Here is a 15,124-nt window from a genome sequence, read left to right as displayed (position 1 = left end):
ACTCTGTGTTGAAGTGATTTAAAGGCTCCCTAGCTACAGTGCAATACTTGGCTGTATTGACTCCTGCCACACAGTGTTGAAAGCTTAGAAGCTGTTTCAGATGGCTGGGATATAGACATAGCTAGTCTTCCCAGCCAGTGATGCAGCAGACATCCTAGTTATATGAATGTAGTTGGTTGCAGGTTTGCCTGGTATCGGTCTTCCAATTCCTTCTTCCCTGCTACAATGGTCAACAGACCACTTCAGTTTGCATGTAGTTGTCATATGCATCCATTGGGGGGCATGATTCAACATTTCGTCCCAGGTTGGAGATCCATGACTTTCCACATATATTTCAAAATGGCTATACCCTGCCTTTGCTCTCCTTATCACTAATTCTTCCTTCCACACCAAAACAAATTTCAAATGAACACCTTTTCATCCTGTTAGGTGCACCTGCTGCAGTAGAGAGAGTGCCAGACTCAGAAAGAGGATGAGGTTGTTGCTCTCGCAATTTCTTCACTGAAAAAGGATGGGGGCCTCAGGCCTATCCTGGACTTTCAGGTCCTCAATACCTCCCTGTGGAAGGACAAATTCAGAATGCTTACACTGGTCCAGACCCTGTCTGCTGTGGACTCGCTTGACTGGATGGTGTCTTTGGACTTGCAGGGTTCATATCTTTGTTTACCTATTTTGTAGTTTGCTTTAAACAACACCAGACTTCACCTCCTTTGCAGAAACATGGCTGTCCCCAATAATAGTATTGACCATTATGCCTGAAGCCATTGTATTGTGACTTCATTTATACTGTGCTCCATACCCCGTTGAGAAGTAATACAGTGATTTATCGAGCTGATCGCACGCAGCACTATGGGGAGTTTTTGTTTGGAAGAGTGTTATAGTTACTTTCAGCCTGTGTAGGAAGCATTTTTTGTGTCTTGCGTGAGTGACTAGGGTAGTGCTCTTGACTTGTGTTACAGCATTTGGCGGTGTGGTGTAGGAAGGATATGTGAGAGACCAAGCATGAGCTGGTTATATTGGTTAGATGTTATGTTTTACTCTGTAAGTGCCTTGTTGATTTCATGGTGGTTACTCAAAGATTTTCCTACCTTTATGTGGTAGTGTGAGCCATCATTCCTTCTTTCCTATATGGGGTGCACTGTGTCATTCCCATATGTGGGGGTCAAATCTGCCCCTCACTCTACAGGTGGCAACAGCTCGAGCTGCCACCTCCAAAGTAGGTGCTATTGGGAGCCTTGCTATTGTGGGCCATGCTGGGGCTGGTGAGAAGTGTGGTCATCAAGGTGTCAGCTGTGGTGTTGGGGAGAACCATGGTGACAGTAGTGCAGATGTGATGGTGATTGTGAAAGTGATTGCCATAGCAATATGTGCTTAGAACCTGTGGTCACAGCCTGCCCTAGAAAATGTGGTAGCTACCTCTCTCTCTTCACATTCTCATGTTTCCTCCTTCTCTCTCCAGGACATTATAGAGGTGCACGGTTATGTGCTCATTGCCCATACCCTGGTCAGCTTCCTGCCGCTGGAAAACCTGCGCATCATCCGAGGCACCCAGCTGTACGACGATCGGTTCGCCCTGGCTGTGCTCAACAACTCTGATGGGACAGCGGGGCTGCGGGAGCTGCGCATGCGCAGTCTTACGGGTGAGTGAGATGACTGCTGCATAACACTTACAGAATGTTCTAGAACAGTGGTGCTCAACTTGTGGTCCAGGGACCCCTGGGTGTTCGCGAAGTCTCCCCAGGGGGTCCGCAACTGCTTAGAAAATTCAATAAAATTAACAGATTAATAAAGTGTATAAATAAAGTGGCTAAATGTACGATTGCAAAATTAAAAAACTACTGTAAATGTCAAGGAATTCGAAATTGGAGGCTAAAAATTAAATTAGTAGTCTGAGATTGATTCATGGGAGCTGTGCAGGTGCATCAAACTGAATATAGTATGGACGATGTGTGGCTTCAATTGAATTTAGATTAGCTCCCACTTCCTATTGAAATTATTATTTTTTGATTATTTATATTTGCTTGCAAATTAAATAAAATGTGTTATCATTTGTGTATGTGTTTGATGAATGCTTGTTTCTGTATTTTTAGTGTATTGTTTTGCCGTTCAAATCATCAACAAAGTTTAGATTGGAGTTCCCGGCTTCTAGTAGTGACTCAGTGTGGGGGAGGAGGGCCCTGGATTTCAATAATGATTCAGTGGGAGTCCCCGGGTTCTAGTAATGATAAAGTGGGGGTCCACAGAAGTCAAAAGGTTAGGAACCACTGTTCTAGAAGAGCGACACCTACCTGCTTGTAGTTGGTTGCACACTGAACACCTCACGTCTTGAGACAACAATGCATATACAAGATGCTGTGCAACTGCTTTCATGTAACATTTCAGGGAATATTTTCATATAATGCTTTGCAACTTAAAATAATCCTGCTCTAAGACGTACCTTTTTTCATATCCATTTTATCCTTCTCTCCCTCCAGTCACCTAGTTTACGTTAGACTCCTCCTCCAGCCTAGTATGCCAAACGATCACCACTAATGTCACTTGGACCATCAATAAGCCACTGTGCTCAGGCCATTACCCTGTACCTCTCTGTATGCTTGTGTCCTTTTCTGTCCCCTCTATCATCCAATCCCTATTCCACACAAAAGAGAAATGATCTATATTGTTCCCTATGGTGGAGAGGCAGACTGCAGCCCCACGTCTGGTGCCGTACTCCAAACTCACCACTAACTTTCGCTGCATTTACTGCTGCTGGAGGAGCCCAGCAGATCTCATCATCTGACTATCCACTGGGTGCACTGCTGTATCAGTGTCCCTCTGGGACCTCAGCCACTCTATGTTTATTTGCTGCGCAGTGTCATGCTTCAGTGTCTGGCTGTTTCTGCAAGCACATCTGCTAAAGACGTCACTAGTGCGCTCTATTTGTTCCCCAGCCCTTGGCACACTCTGTCTTGGCACTGGGTATCACTTTTGCATTGGTGTCTGTGAGAGCTTTCCATAAACTTTCCATAAACTTTGTTAATGTCAAACTCTAGACAGTCATTGGGTGTAATCACTACTGCAGTTTCTGCTTGCTACTCTCCTTGTTGATGTAGACTAGAGACTAGTGGTTTTCCTCCAGGCCCCACTGAAAGAAATTAAAGTTCAGGTATATGCATCATCGGAGCCTCCGTATTTATTACCAAAATCTCATTACATTAACAGTGTTGTGGGAAGGCCTGAAGTTCATAAAACATATAGGGGGTCATTTTGACCCTGGCGGTACGAGACCGCCAGGGCTAAAATGATGGAAGCACCGCCAACAGGCTGGCGGTGCTTCCTGGCCTATTATGACCGCAGCGGAAGCGCAGCGGTCGCACCGCCGGGGCCGGGGCCGGCTGTATTCCGCCAGATTTGCCCCGATGGTGATAATCCGCCTGGGCAGCGCTGCTAGCAGCACTGCCTAGGGGATTACGAGTCCCCGACCGCCAGCCTTTTTCTGGCGGTATGAACCGCCAGGAAAAGGCTGGCGGTATGGGGAGTCGTGGGGCCCATGGGGGCCCATGCCACTGGCATGGGCAGTGCAGGGGCTCCCTGACAGGGCCCCATGCGGCGTTTCACTGTCTGCTATGCAGACAGTGAAAAGCGCGACGGGTGCAACTGCACCCGTCGCACATTTGGAGCCGGCTCCCATGTTGCGGCCCACATCCCCGCCGGCCCAGCGGGGATGTCCACATGGGCTGACCCCCATAATCTTCCTCTAGCACACTAAAGGACATTAAAGACAAGCTTTGGCAAATTCAGTTAGTCTGGCTCCTGTTATGGAAAGTGTTGGGATACTTAGGGCCTCATTTACGAGAATCTGAAGCATCGGGCCCGATCCGTCAGATTTCTTGTACTGCTCCACAATCCCGTAACAGTGCCATGGAGGCGCTGTATTTACAATACAGAGCTACTTGGTGCACGTTTTCACAGATGCACCTGAAATTCTGACCAATCTGTTGGCACTAAACTCACACATTGATGGACTAGCATCAAAATAATGACGCTATTCCAGCTAATTGAGGAGGTCGCCATAGAGAAAAGCCCTGCGTCAACTTTACACTCGGTCTGAGTAGGCAGTAAAATTCTGATGCAGCGAAGTTCCAGAATAACGCAGTGAAAGATTGTAAATTTCACTGTGTCAGTTCTGCGTAGCTTTTCCCGTGGCAATGCCTACTTTTCACAATTATCCCTGGCGCAGGTATAATGTGAGTCAACGGTCAACAAACTGATGCACTGGCCCAATGCATCAGTTTGTAAATGTTGAACAGTGTAAAGCACTGCTAGCACCACCCGCATAAAAAAAAATTATGCAATGGTGGCACAAAGGCCTTGTAAGTGAGGCCAGTTGTGTGTGTGTTTGTGCCAACTGTCCTAGAAAGAAAATTCTATAATGAAGCAACATCCTGGGCTACAACACTGTGGCAGATGGAAGCAGGGTCTTTTGCCAAATAGACAGCGTTAGCAGAGTTAAGCTATACTCTCAAAGAAGTCTGTAATGAAAAAGAGCCAGAAGATAAAGTTGCAAGTGGTGAATTTACAAGATGTACACAGAAAAATATTCATTAGTTGATACATTAGAGAAAGGGTCAGTATGTTTTGTTGCATCTTTATGAATGCCTATATGTACACAGGTCATTAATTTGTCAACAAAAAAGTTCTAAATCCATAAATATGCTATCATGACAGCATAGTTCAACGTATGAATGCGCGAGGGCCATTAGTGAATAGCACTGTAACCTTTTGGTTGGGGCATTCAATAGCAAGCATTTCCAAATCAAAAAAGCCACAAATCAGCAACTGAAATATCGTTGTGTTAACAAAGTAAATACATCAAAGTGCATATATTGGCTCTAACGTAACAAAGCATTGCTTGAGCTCCATCACCGAAACCTAATGGGAACATAAATAGGACAATGTAACCATCCACAAAATGCGAGTGCCTTGATGGGCAACCCATTCAAGGAATGGTAGACCTTAAAAAAAACATTAAAACAAATGCTGAAAGAGGCTGACTTAAACTCCATTTTCTCCCTCTCTTCAAACTTTGTATTCTACCTTTTGAAGAATTCATGGCATGAGGTTATTCACATAACTAATGGTACTTTTACTACAACAGTACAACCTTATAGGCTACATTGTGTATTAAGTAATGCTTGTTCTACAGCTAAAAATACTTTATCTTTATCAACTGGGTGCCACACATCCATGCCTTCCCTACCTCACAGAGACCGGGTTAAATAAATACTGAGAGCGAGTTATCTCTTGAGTAATTCTGACAGGATAGTCTGTCCAGAGCACACTGTGCACAAACGCATCAAGGTCGGCTTTTGACTTTAAATGTAGCCATGACTTATGAATTCACCATGCACATCATTATTTACTCTAGTGGCTGGTTATCATCCGCTGGCCTACTGTGGACAGTTCGTCAGAGCCACTGCCACTGTTTCAGCCATGTTTTGTCTGAACACTTCTCTGGTAGTGGTATTCAGTGGTTTTACCATTTGAATTGACGATGATGTGAATTTAGCAGTACAAGCTTAAATGTACTTCCTGTTGGCCTTACTCAGTGTGCTAGTTTTCCTACTCACAACTATGGCCCCACCTTTGACATTTTTTCCATAATGTGATGTGCTTGTAACTGCTTCTGCTCCAACACATTGGTCAGATGATTAATAGGGGTGGGCAAAACTCCCGTAGTTCTAAGTAGCGTAATCTTTACACAGTAAGAGTAAATCTGTATTTAGTGCTTCTGTCTTAGTGCAAAAATTCCCCCGTCACCCAAAATGAACGTGAGGATGTGCTAAGTGCAAAACAACCTGAACAGCTGACATATTGGTCCCACCCAAAATTGTATAACAGTAAATATATTGGCAATTAAATCTCCTCATACGCTGAAAAGAGTCTGAAACGGTTTGTTGACAAAAGTAAAATTGTCTGTGAATCACAGTCAGTTGGCTAGAGGGTCCCCCTGAAATGACCATTGGAGACAAGCTTAATAAGTGTAGACGTGACTTAAATGTGTACTCGACTGCACAAGTGTCTAGCATTGATCATATGGTAAGATTCCAAAGAAAGAATACAAGCAAGTGCCTATTTCAAATTTGAGAATTGGAGAACAACCTCCTCTTCACAGTTTTAAACTGAGCAAGCTATTCAGTAATTTCCCTCCTCAAGAGCCAAAATGGAAGGCCCTCAATGTCGGAGACGAGAACTTCCTGTGAGTAGTGTTAACTTTAACAGGAAAACATGGCTAAAGCATGTTACAGTTACACTAGTGTAGACAGAACGTGTTTAAAACCTTTACAAGATCACTCTTATTCTGGCCAAGTTTAATTAGTGTATATCAACTTTCTTGGACTCCTGAGTCAGATGTAGAACCAGGAGGAGTGGCACAAAATATGGACAATATTCCTGGCTCCTTACAGAGACTTTCAGAAAGAAACAAAGTTGGCATAACCTGGAAAGGGAACGGCGTTAAGATTTTTGTCCAGTTACCCAACAGGCTTATCTTTTGCAAAAAAATCAAACACATTCGCCTTCCTTCATCCAAAAAAGTCTTGTATATCCACAATACCGGTTTTCAAACATTTTTGGGAGATGTCTTGGCCTCTCTCCATGTCTCCAGGTAACCTCAGCCGCTCTTGTTTCCTTGGACAACTATTATTCCAATAAATTCTCACAGATTTGGGGTAAGCGATTATTAACTTTCCCAAAGCCCTATCAGGCAATCAGCTGTGCTACTTGAGGCCCATTATCCGGCATTTGGAGAAGCATCTGATGCCATCAACTTTTCCTGTCTTGTTGATTGCTTCCTTTCCATTTGAAACTGATCATTACTCGGTGCCCTTCAGGTGCGCTAAATGGTTTGTTCCCAGGTTATGTCATCAAACACCTTCATGACATGACATCCCTGATCTTGTGTAGCAATTCCATCACTCCTCTTTGGAAAAAGACACTTAGGGTTCTCTGGTACCTGCCAGAGTTGCCCAATTGCCAGATGACCTTATGCAACAAAGTCATAGGAAAAGATTATGGGCCTCATTCTGAGGCTGGCGGGCGGCGGTAGCCGCCCGCCTGGCGGGAACCGCCAAATGGCCGCTCCGCGGTCCAAAGACCGCGGAGGCCATTCTGGTTTTCCCGCTGGGCTGGCGGGCGACCGCCAGAAGGCCGCCCGCCAGCCCAGCGGGAAACCCCTTCCCACGAGGAAGCTGGCTCCGAATGGAGCCGGCGGAGTGGGAAGGTGCGACGGGTGCAGTTGCACCCGTCGCGAATTTCAGTGTCTGCACAGCAGACACTGAAATTCTTTGTGGGGCCCTCTTACGGGGGCCCCTGCAGTGCCCATGCCACTGGCATGGGCACTGCAGGGGCCCCACGACACCCCATACCGCCATCCTGTTCCTGGCGGGCGAACCGCCAGGAACAGGATGGCGGTATGGGGTGTCGGAATCCCCATGGCGGCGCAGCAAGCTGCGCCGCCATGGAGGATTCCGTCGGGCAGCGGAAAACCGGCGGGAGACCGCCGGTTTTCCTCTTCTGACCGCGGCTAAACCGCCGCGGTCAGAATGCCCTGCGGGGCACCACCAGCCTGTTGGCGGTGCTCCCGCCAAGGACCGCCGGGGTCGGAATGACCCCCTATGACTCATTGATTATGATATTTCCTTGAAAATAAACTGCTAAATCCCTTCCAGAACTTGTTCCACCCGAAAAGAGTTACAGAATCAATTATTGTGGAGAAGCTCCACTAGTCCCTTCACAGTGCTGTCTGCACTGTCATTCATTTAGTTAATTTAGCAGGTTTTCTACTGTTGGCCATGCTATACTTGTCAACCGGCTGAATGACTTGGCGTTTTAGAATAAACAAGTATACAGTTAACAATACTATTATCTGAGGTTAGATTAACATGGTAACCAGTAAGTGTCATTGACAGTAATCAACAGGACAGCTTATGAAAGTGATAAAAAATCAACTGGTGGGTTGCCATCGGAGAAGAAGAGAACAGCCTTTAGGCATCAGAATGTGGCAGTCAACAGCAGATATCCTTAGTTAGACAGATACAGCTCAAGGAGATGGGACTTCAGGTGTGTTTGAAAGGATGTCATGGTGGGTTTTACTCTTAGGGCAGCTGGTAGTAAGGTCTAATAGAGTGAGGCAGCATCTAAGAAGGACTATTGATGAACATGTGTGGTTTAAAAAATCAGGTAGCCTGAGCAACAGAGTGTTTTGCCCCCCCTGACTGTTTGCGCCTGACTGAAAAAGCTGATGGGGTTGATGGTAGTACAGCACAAGTAATAATTGCACTATTCGTGATATGTCCAGGAAAAGGTTCAGTAGTTTAAAACTGAGTTCAGCATCCGGTAACTATGGCACACAGTAGGCAGGAGAGACTTAACTTAAAAAAATGTGTAAAGAAGCCCCAAAATATTTAAAAAGTTGAAAACACAACACAATAAAAGTCCCATTCCAATTTCTGGCAACAGAGAATATTTTTATTGAACAAAGTGACAACAAAATTTAAAAAAATCCAATAAAAGGAATCGGAGATGGGAATTTTTTAAGTTTTAGATAAAAATAAAGTCGAAAAGCACAAAGTGCCAATTGTGAGCAACTGGTCGCTCTAGACCGGGACAAGGGTAAGGTTTAAGGCTGACCATGGTGGAGCGCAGTTCAGATGCACAGGTCAGATTGATCCCGGTTGGAAAGTTACCTTCACACTTAGAAAATCTTATGAAGAAAAAGTTTTAAACGAGTTGCCAGTGGGGCAAGCTACAAACAGGTTAAGAAGTGGGGCTTGACACAGTTGGTTGCGGAAGTGTGGGTTTCTGGTTCCATCATCGATGAAGAAGGTAAAGCTCCAAGCAGGCGAAATCCGAAGTCCATGCCTAGAAAGGCCTTTTCGTCATTCCCAGTGAAGCCCTCTTTGTTAGGACTTAGAAACATTTCTGGAAGTCGGGACTCCTTCAGCAGGGCAAGCTAGTAAGTTGATGGCTGCAGCTTCAACTCAGACCCCGGTCTCCATCAGATCTTCAGGTAGAAAGTTGTCAAAAGTTTTCAAGTCACTCTTTTTGCAGTTTGGGATAGGAAGAGTACATTAAAAAACAGTCAATGGTCCAGGACCTGGGGGAGGGGGCAACACTTGGAATTTAGGACCCATTCCAACAGAAGCCCTCCAGCAGGGTCCAGGGCAGGTCTAGTTGAAACTGGTTAGATTGGCTCTTTCAGGAAAGTAGGCTTCTTGCAGCTTTTGTGTTCTGGTAGCTTACTAGGAGGCCAGCCAACTGACCCTTGTCCTGGGTAAAATTTCTTTGTCCTGGGTAAAATTGGTTTCAAGTCCAGACCTTAGAGTGGTGCTCACAGGTCTTAACAACTGGTGCAGCTCTTCCTCTGTCTTTCACAGGTCCAATAGTGCTCTGAAAGAGGTATCCAGGGATTCCATATTTATGCCTGGAACTAGCCTGTGGGTGGGGATGACTCTAGGGCCTTCCCTAACCAATAGAGAAAGAGTTTCCAGGGGCAACCCTAACCACTTTTGCAGCAGTTGCTTTTTGCCTGGTAGCAAATAATCCCACGTTGCACTTCTCTACCCAAACCCAACATGGCAAAACCTTTCTTCCTTTGTGAAGAGATACCTATGACAACTCAGAGGTGTGGATATGGAAATGGGGAGACCCTCCCTCAGGTCAATCTAATCTGGTTCTGGGGCAGCTCTCCCCAAGTGGGTTTGGAGCCAGTCCGACTAGGAAGACAAAAGGAAAGCTGGCTCAGGTGTGAGGTACATCTCCAGTGATTGGTAGACATCCTTCGAAACTCAGGAAGAGGATGGGCACAGGCCCTAGGCCACCTTGCTCAAGGAAGAAAGGCTCCTTTCTATGCCCATAGCCCCCTGTCCACTGTTTGGAAGCAATCTATATCTCACTCCAGGGGAGCCATCAGGGGTTAACTGACAACTGGACCTGGCAGGAAAGCCTTATGCTGCCGGGCAGAAACAGATACATCATGGACCGAAGCTCCTATTTGTCGCACCTGTCACTATTGGATCCTGTTTCCAGCTCTTTGGTGCACAGACCTTGGGGAGATAGGGTCAGCACTTCTCACCTTCCCTTTGGGCATCAAGGTCCAAATATCAATTAGAAAATGTTGTGTCTGAGAAGGCATTAGTAAGTGAATAGAGTCCAGATTCAGTCACATGAAGTGATAAAGCCTCCAGATGTCCATTAAAAATTTCTCCTTTATTTGTTTTCCTCTTTCCAAAATAATTCATCCCTCCAAGTAGCCAACGCATTTTGTCCCTCTCCGAGACTTCTTCAGAGCTTCGTTGTTGCGAAAAATATCCCTCCTATCCACTAACTAATGCTGCCTGATGTGGATATTAGTATTATATTAATTTACTGAGTGAAATTGAAAAATAGGAGTATTCCAATTGAGTGGTACACATTGTTGCTGGGACAGTGGCAGCTGGTGAGGTTTGTGAGTGGTGGGGCTGGCCTTGGCGGCGGGGGGATGGGCGTGCGCATTTTTTCGGGAGGTTAGTCGCAATTTTCCATTTCTTCTGCAAATCCTATTTAACAAAATTGTGATACATTTTTTTTAAAATGAAAAGAACCAAAATAGCTTTCATTGGCCTGACTTGGTAGGCAAGCTTGACTTCCTTCTTTAGCAATATGTACAGCATCAAGAAGTTTTGGGGTTCATATCTCACTCACAACATGTTTGTAAAATGAGTTCTCCTCTCCATGTGAATACGTCAGGCTGATATATAGAGAATAACATGATAGGTAGGGGCTAATAATCACAATTTTAATGATGTTGCATAAGAAGGTTGGAGCTGTCTATTGAGCCAGTGCATGCCAGAGATAAAATGGCATTCAGGATGGTCCCAACAGAGTCAGTGCCTTCTTAGTCCATACAATAATATATTGTTTAGTTTTCCCATACTGAAACTCAAGATCATGCATAAAGGCAACTCACATACACTAAAAATACAGAAACATGCAGAGATAAAATATATATATGCACCACACAAAATGCTTTCCTTACCTTTAGTGCATGTCTGTTTCTTTTCTGAAGCATCTGTTCAAAGCCAAGCACACAGGAGGTCAAACAAATGTTCATATGATATAATTGGCTACAGTCAGATAGAAGAAATATTTATTTGAAGAAAAAAAAAAAAATTTGATCTTATGGAAAGTCAACTACATTTTAGCGGGGTAGTTGAAGCACAAAAAGTAAATATACATCGCCCAAAAGTCTTTTGTGTAGGGACGGTTTAATTGTTCAAAAAGTAAATTTGCATACTTTAACATTAAATCCTTTGTACATCTCTGATAAGGACTTTAGTTACCCAGTACTTTAGATGAAATTAAATATGTATTGGTTCAAAGAAGGAATAAACCTGTCTCCAAGATGTATGGGTTTACCCATTTATATATAAAATATATTATCTGACACCCATGACCCCATCATAAAATCTTACTAGTAGTCGTAGATAAGTCAACAGGGTCGCTCCCCTTGGGGGAAAATTATATTTTGCCCATTTCTGCCCCCCTTGGGGGCGGATTGGCCTATTTTGATGAGGCCAATCTGCCCCCCAAGGGGGGTAGAAACCACTAGACACCAGGGAGTTTTCTTTGCGTGAATTTCACGCAAAGGGAGCGACCCCTTAGGCAAGGGTCGCTCCCTGGGGGGGAGGGCAATTTATTTTAGGCCATTTCTGCCCCCCCCCTGGGGGCAGATCGGCCTATTATTAGGCCGATCTGCCCCCAGGGGGGGAAGAAACCTCTAGGCGCCAGGGCAATTTTTTTTTTGTGTTTTTATTTTTTGTTGTTTCTTTTTTTAGAGATGGGGAGCGACCCATCAGGCAAGGGTCGCTCCCCTGGGGGGGCAAATTGTATTTAGACCATTTCTGCCCCCCTGGGGGCAGATTGGCCAATTTTAGGTCAATCTGCCCCCAAGGGGGCAGAAACCACTAGGCACCGGGGATTTGTTTTTTGGCGCCAATGTCACGCAGGGGGAGCGACCCCATAGGCAAGGGTCGCTCCCGGGGGGTGGGGTGAGGGTTGGGGGGGCAAATTTATTTTAGGCCATTTCTGCCCCCCCGGGGGACAGATCGGCCTATTATTAGGCCGAACTGCCCCCGGGGGTGGGGGCAGAACACTCTAGGCGCCAGGGCAATTTTTTTTTTGTGTTTTTTTTTTTTTTGTTGTTTCTTTTTTTAGAGATGGGGAGCGACCCATCAGGCAAGGGTCGCTCCCCTGGGTGGGCAAATTGTATTTAGACCATTTCTGCCCCCCTGGGGGGCAGATTGGCCAATTTTAGGTCAATCTGCCCCCAAGGGGGCAGAAACCACTAGGCACCGGGAATTTGTTTTTTGGCGCCAATGTCACGCGGGGGGAGCGACCCCGTAGGCAAGGGTCGCTCCCGGGGGGGGGGGGGGTTAAATTTATTTTAGGCCATTTCTGCCCCCCGGGGGACAGATCGGCCTATTATTAGGGCGAACTGCCCCCGGGGGGGGGGGCAGAACACTCTAGGCGCCAGGGCAATTTTTTTTTTGTGTTTTTTTTTTTGTTGTTTCTTTTTTTAGAGATGGGGAGCGACCCATCAGGCAAGGGTCGCTCCCCTGGGGGGGCAAATTGTATTTAGACCATTTCTGCCCCCCTGGGGGCAGATTGGCCAATTTTAGGTCAATCTGCCCCCAAGGGGGCAGAAACCACAAGGCACCGGGGATTTGTTTTTTGGCGCCAATGTCACGCAGGGGGGAGCGACCCCATAGGCAAGGGTCGCTCCTGGGGGGGGGGGGGGGGGGTGGGGGGGGGGTCAAATTTATTTTAGGCCATTTCTGCCCCCCCGGGGGACAGATCAGCTTATTATTAGGCCGAACTGCCCCCAGGGGGGGGGGGTGGGGGGCAGAACACGCTTGGCGCCAGGGCAATTTTTTTTTTGTGTTTTTTTTTTTTTGTTGTTTCTTTTTTTAGAGATGGGGAGCGACCCATCAGGCAAGGGTCGCTCCCCTGGGGGGGGCAAATTGTATTTAGACCATTTCTGCCCCCCTGGGGGCAGATTGGCCAATTTTAGGTCAATCTGCCCCCAAGGGGGCAGAAACCACTAGGCACCGGGGATTTGTTTTTTGGCGCCAATGTCACGCAGGGGGAGCGACCCCGTAGGCAAGGGTCGCTCCCGGGGGGGGGGGGTGGGGGTTGGGGGGGCAAATTTATTTTAGGCCATTTCTGCCCCCCCCGGGGGACAGATCGGCCTATTATTAGGCCGAACTGCCCCCGGGGGGGGGGGGCAGAACACTCTAGGCGCCAGGGCAATTTTGTTTTTGTGTTTTTATTTTTTGTTGTTTCTTTTTTTGAGATGGGGAGCAACCCATCAGGCAAGGGTCGCTCCCCTGGGGGGGCAAATTGTATTTAGACCATTTCTGCCCCCCTGGGGGCAGATTGGCCAATTTTAGGTCAATCTGCCCCCAAGGGGGCAGAAACCACTAGGCACCGGGGATTTGTTTTTTGGTGCCAATGTCACGCAGGGGGAGCGACCCCGTAGGCAAGGGTCGCTCCCGGCGGGGGAGGGTGGGGGTTGGGGGGGCAAATTTATTTTAGGGCATTTCTGCCCCCCCCCTGGGGGCCGGCTGAGCTACAGGCCAAACACCACAGGTAGGCACCTTGCAAAAAACACCTCTGTTTTCTGTGAAAAAATATGTTGTGTCCACGTTGTGTTTTGGGCCATTTCCTTTTGTGGGCGCTAGGCCTACCCACAGAAGTGATGTACCATTTTTATCGAGAGACTTAGGGGAACGCTGGGTGGAAGGAAATTTGTGGCTCCTCTCAGATTCCAGAACTTTCTGTCACCGAAATGAGAGGAAAAAGTGTTTTTTGGGCCAAATTTTGATGTTTGCAAAAGATTCTGGGTAACATAACCTGGTCAGAGCCCCGCAAGTCACCCCATCTTGGATTCCCCTGGGTTTTCTAGTTTTCAAAAATGCACTGGTTTGCTAGGTTTCCTCAGGTGTCGGCTGAGCTACAGGCCAAAATCCACAGGTAGGCACTGCTTTTTATAAAAAAATGTGATGTGTCCACGTTGTGTTTTGGGCCCTTTCCTTTCGTGGGCGCTAGTCCTACCCACACAAGTGAGGTATCATTTTTATCGGGAGACTTGGGGGAACGCTGGGTAGAAGGAAATTTGTGGCTCCTCTCAGATTCCAGAACTTTCTGCCACAGAAATGTGAGTAACATGTGTATTTTTAGCCAAATTTTGAGGTTTGCAAAGGATTCTGGGTAACAGAACCTGGTCCGAGCCCCGCAAGTCACCCCTCCTTGGATTCCCCTAGGTCTCTAGTTTTCAGAAATGCACAGGTTTGGTAGGTTTCCCTAGGTGCCGGCTGAGCTAGAGGCCAAAATCTACAGGTAGGCACTTCGCAAAAAACACCTCTGTTTTTTTCCAAAATTTAGGATGTGTCCACGTTGCGCTTTGGGGTGTTTCCTGTCGCCGGCGCTAGGCCTACCCACGCAAGTGAGGTATAATTTTTATCGGGAGACTTGGGGGAACGCTGGGTGGAAGGAAATTTGTAGCTCCTCTCAGATTCCAGAACTTTCTGCCACAGAAATGTGAGGGACATGTGTTTTTTTAGCCAAATTTTGAGGTTTGCAAAGGATTCTGGGTAACAGAACCTGGTCGGAGCCCCGCAAGTCACCCCTCCTTGGATTCCCCTAGGTCTCTAGTTTTCAGAAATGCACAGGTTTGGTAGGTTTCCCTAGGTGCCGGCTGAGCTAGAGGCCAAAATCTACAGGTAGGCACTTCGCAAAAAACACCTCTGTTTTTTTCCAAAATGTAGGATGTGTCCACGTTGCGCTTTGGGGTGTTTCCTGTCGCCGGCGCTAGGCCTACCCACGCAAGTGAGGTATCATTTTTATCGGGAGACTTGGGGAACGCTGGGTGGAAGGAAATTTGTAGCTCCTCTCAGATTCCAGAACTTTATGCCACAGAAATGTGAGGGACATGTGTTTTTTTAGCCAAATTTTGAGGTTTGCAAAGGATTCTGGGTAACAGAACCTGGTCCGATCCCCGCAAGTCACCCCTCCTTGGATTCCCCTAGGTCTCTAGTTTTCAGAA

General features: G+C 46.6%; 1 protein-coding gene across 1 annotated transcript in view; it reads left to right on the top strand.

Annotated features, from left to right (window-relative positions):
* The window catches only part of ERBB2 (erb-b2 receptor tyrosine kinase 2), a 245,972-nt gene that overhangs the window by 139,949 nt on the left and 90,899 nt on the right, over positions 1–15,124 (top strand). The window contains exon 3 of the mRNA XM_069237437.1: positions 1,460–1,640. Coding sequence (XP_069093538.1) covers positions 1,460–1,640 — 181 coding nt within the window. The remainder of the gene's footprint in view (positions 1–1,459; positions 1,641–15,124) is intronic.

Source organism: Pleurodeles waltl, chromosome 6 (genome assembly GCF_031143425.1).
Source record: "Pleurodeles waltl isolate 20211129_DDA chromosome 6, aPleWal1.hap1.20221129, whole genome shotgun sequence".
Taxonomy (NCBI): domain Eukaryota; kingdom Metazoa; phylum Chordata; class Amphibia; order Caudata; family Salamandridae; genus Pleurodeles; species Pleurodeles waltl.
Note: the sequence above shows the minus strand (reverse complement) of the source record. Positions and strands in the feature narration are given on the sequence as shown.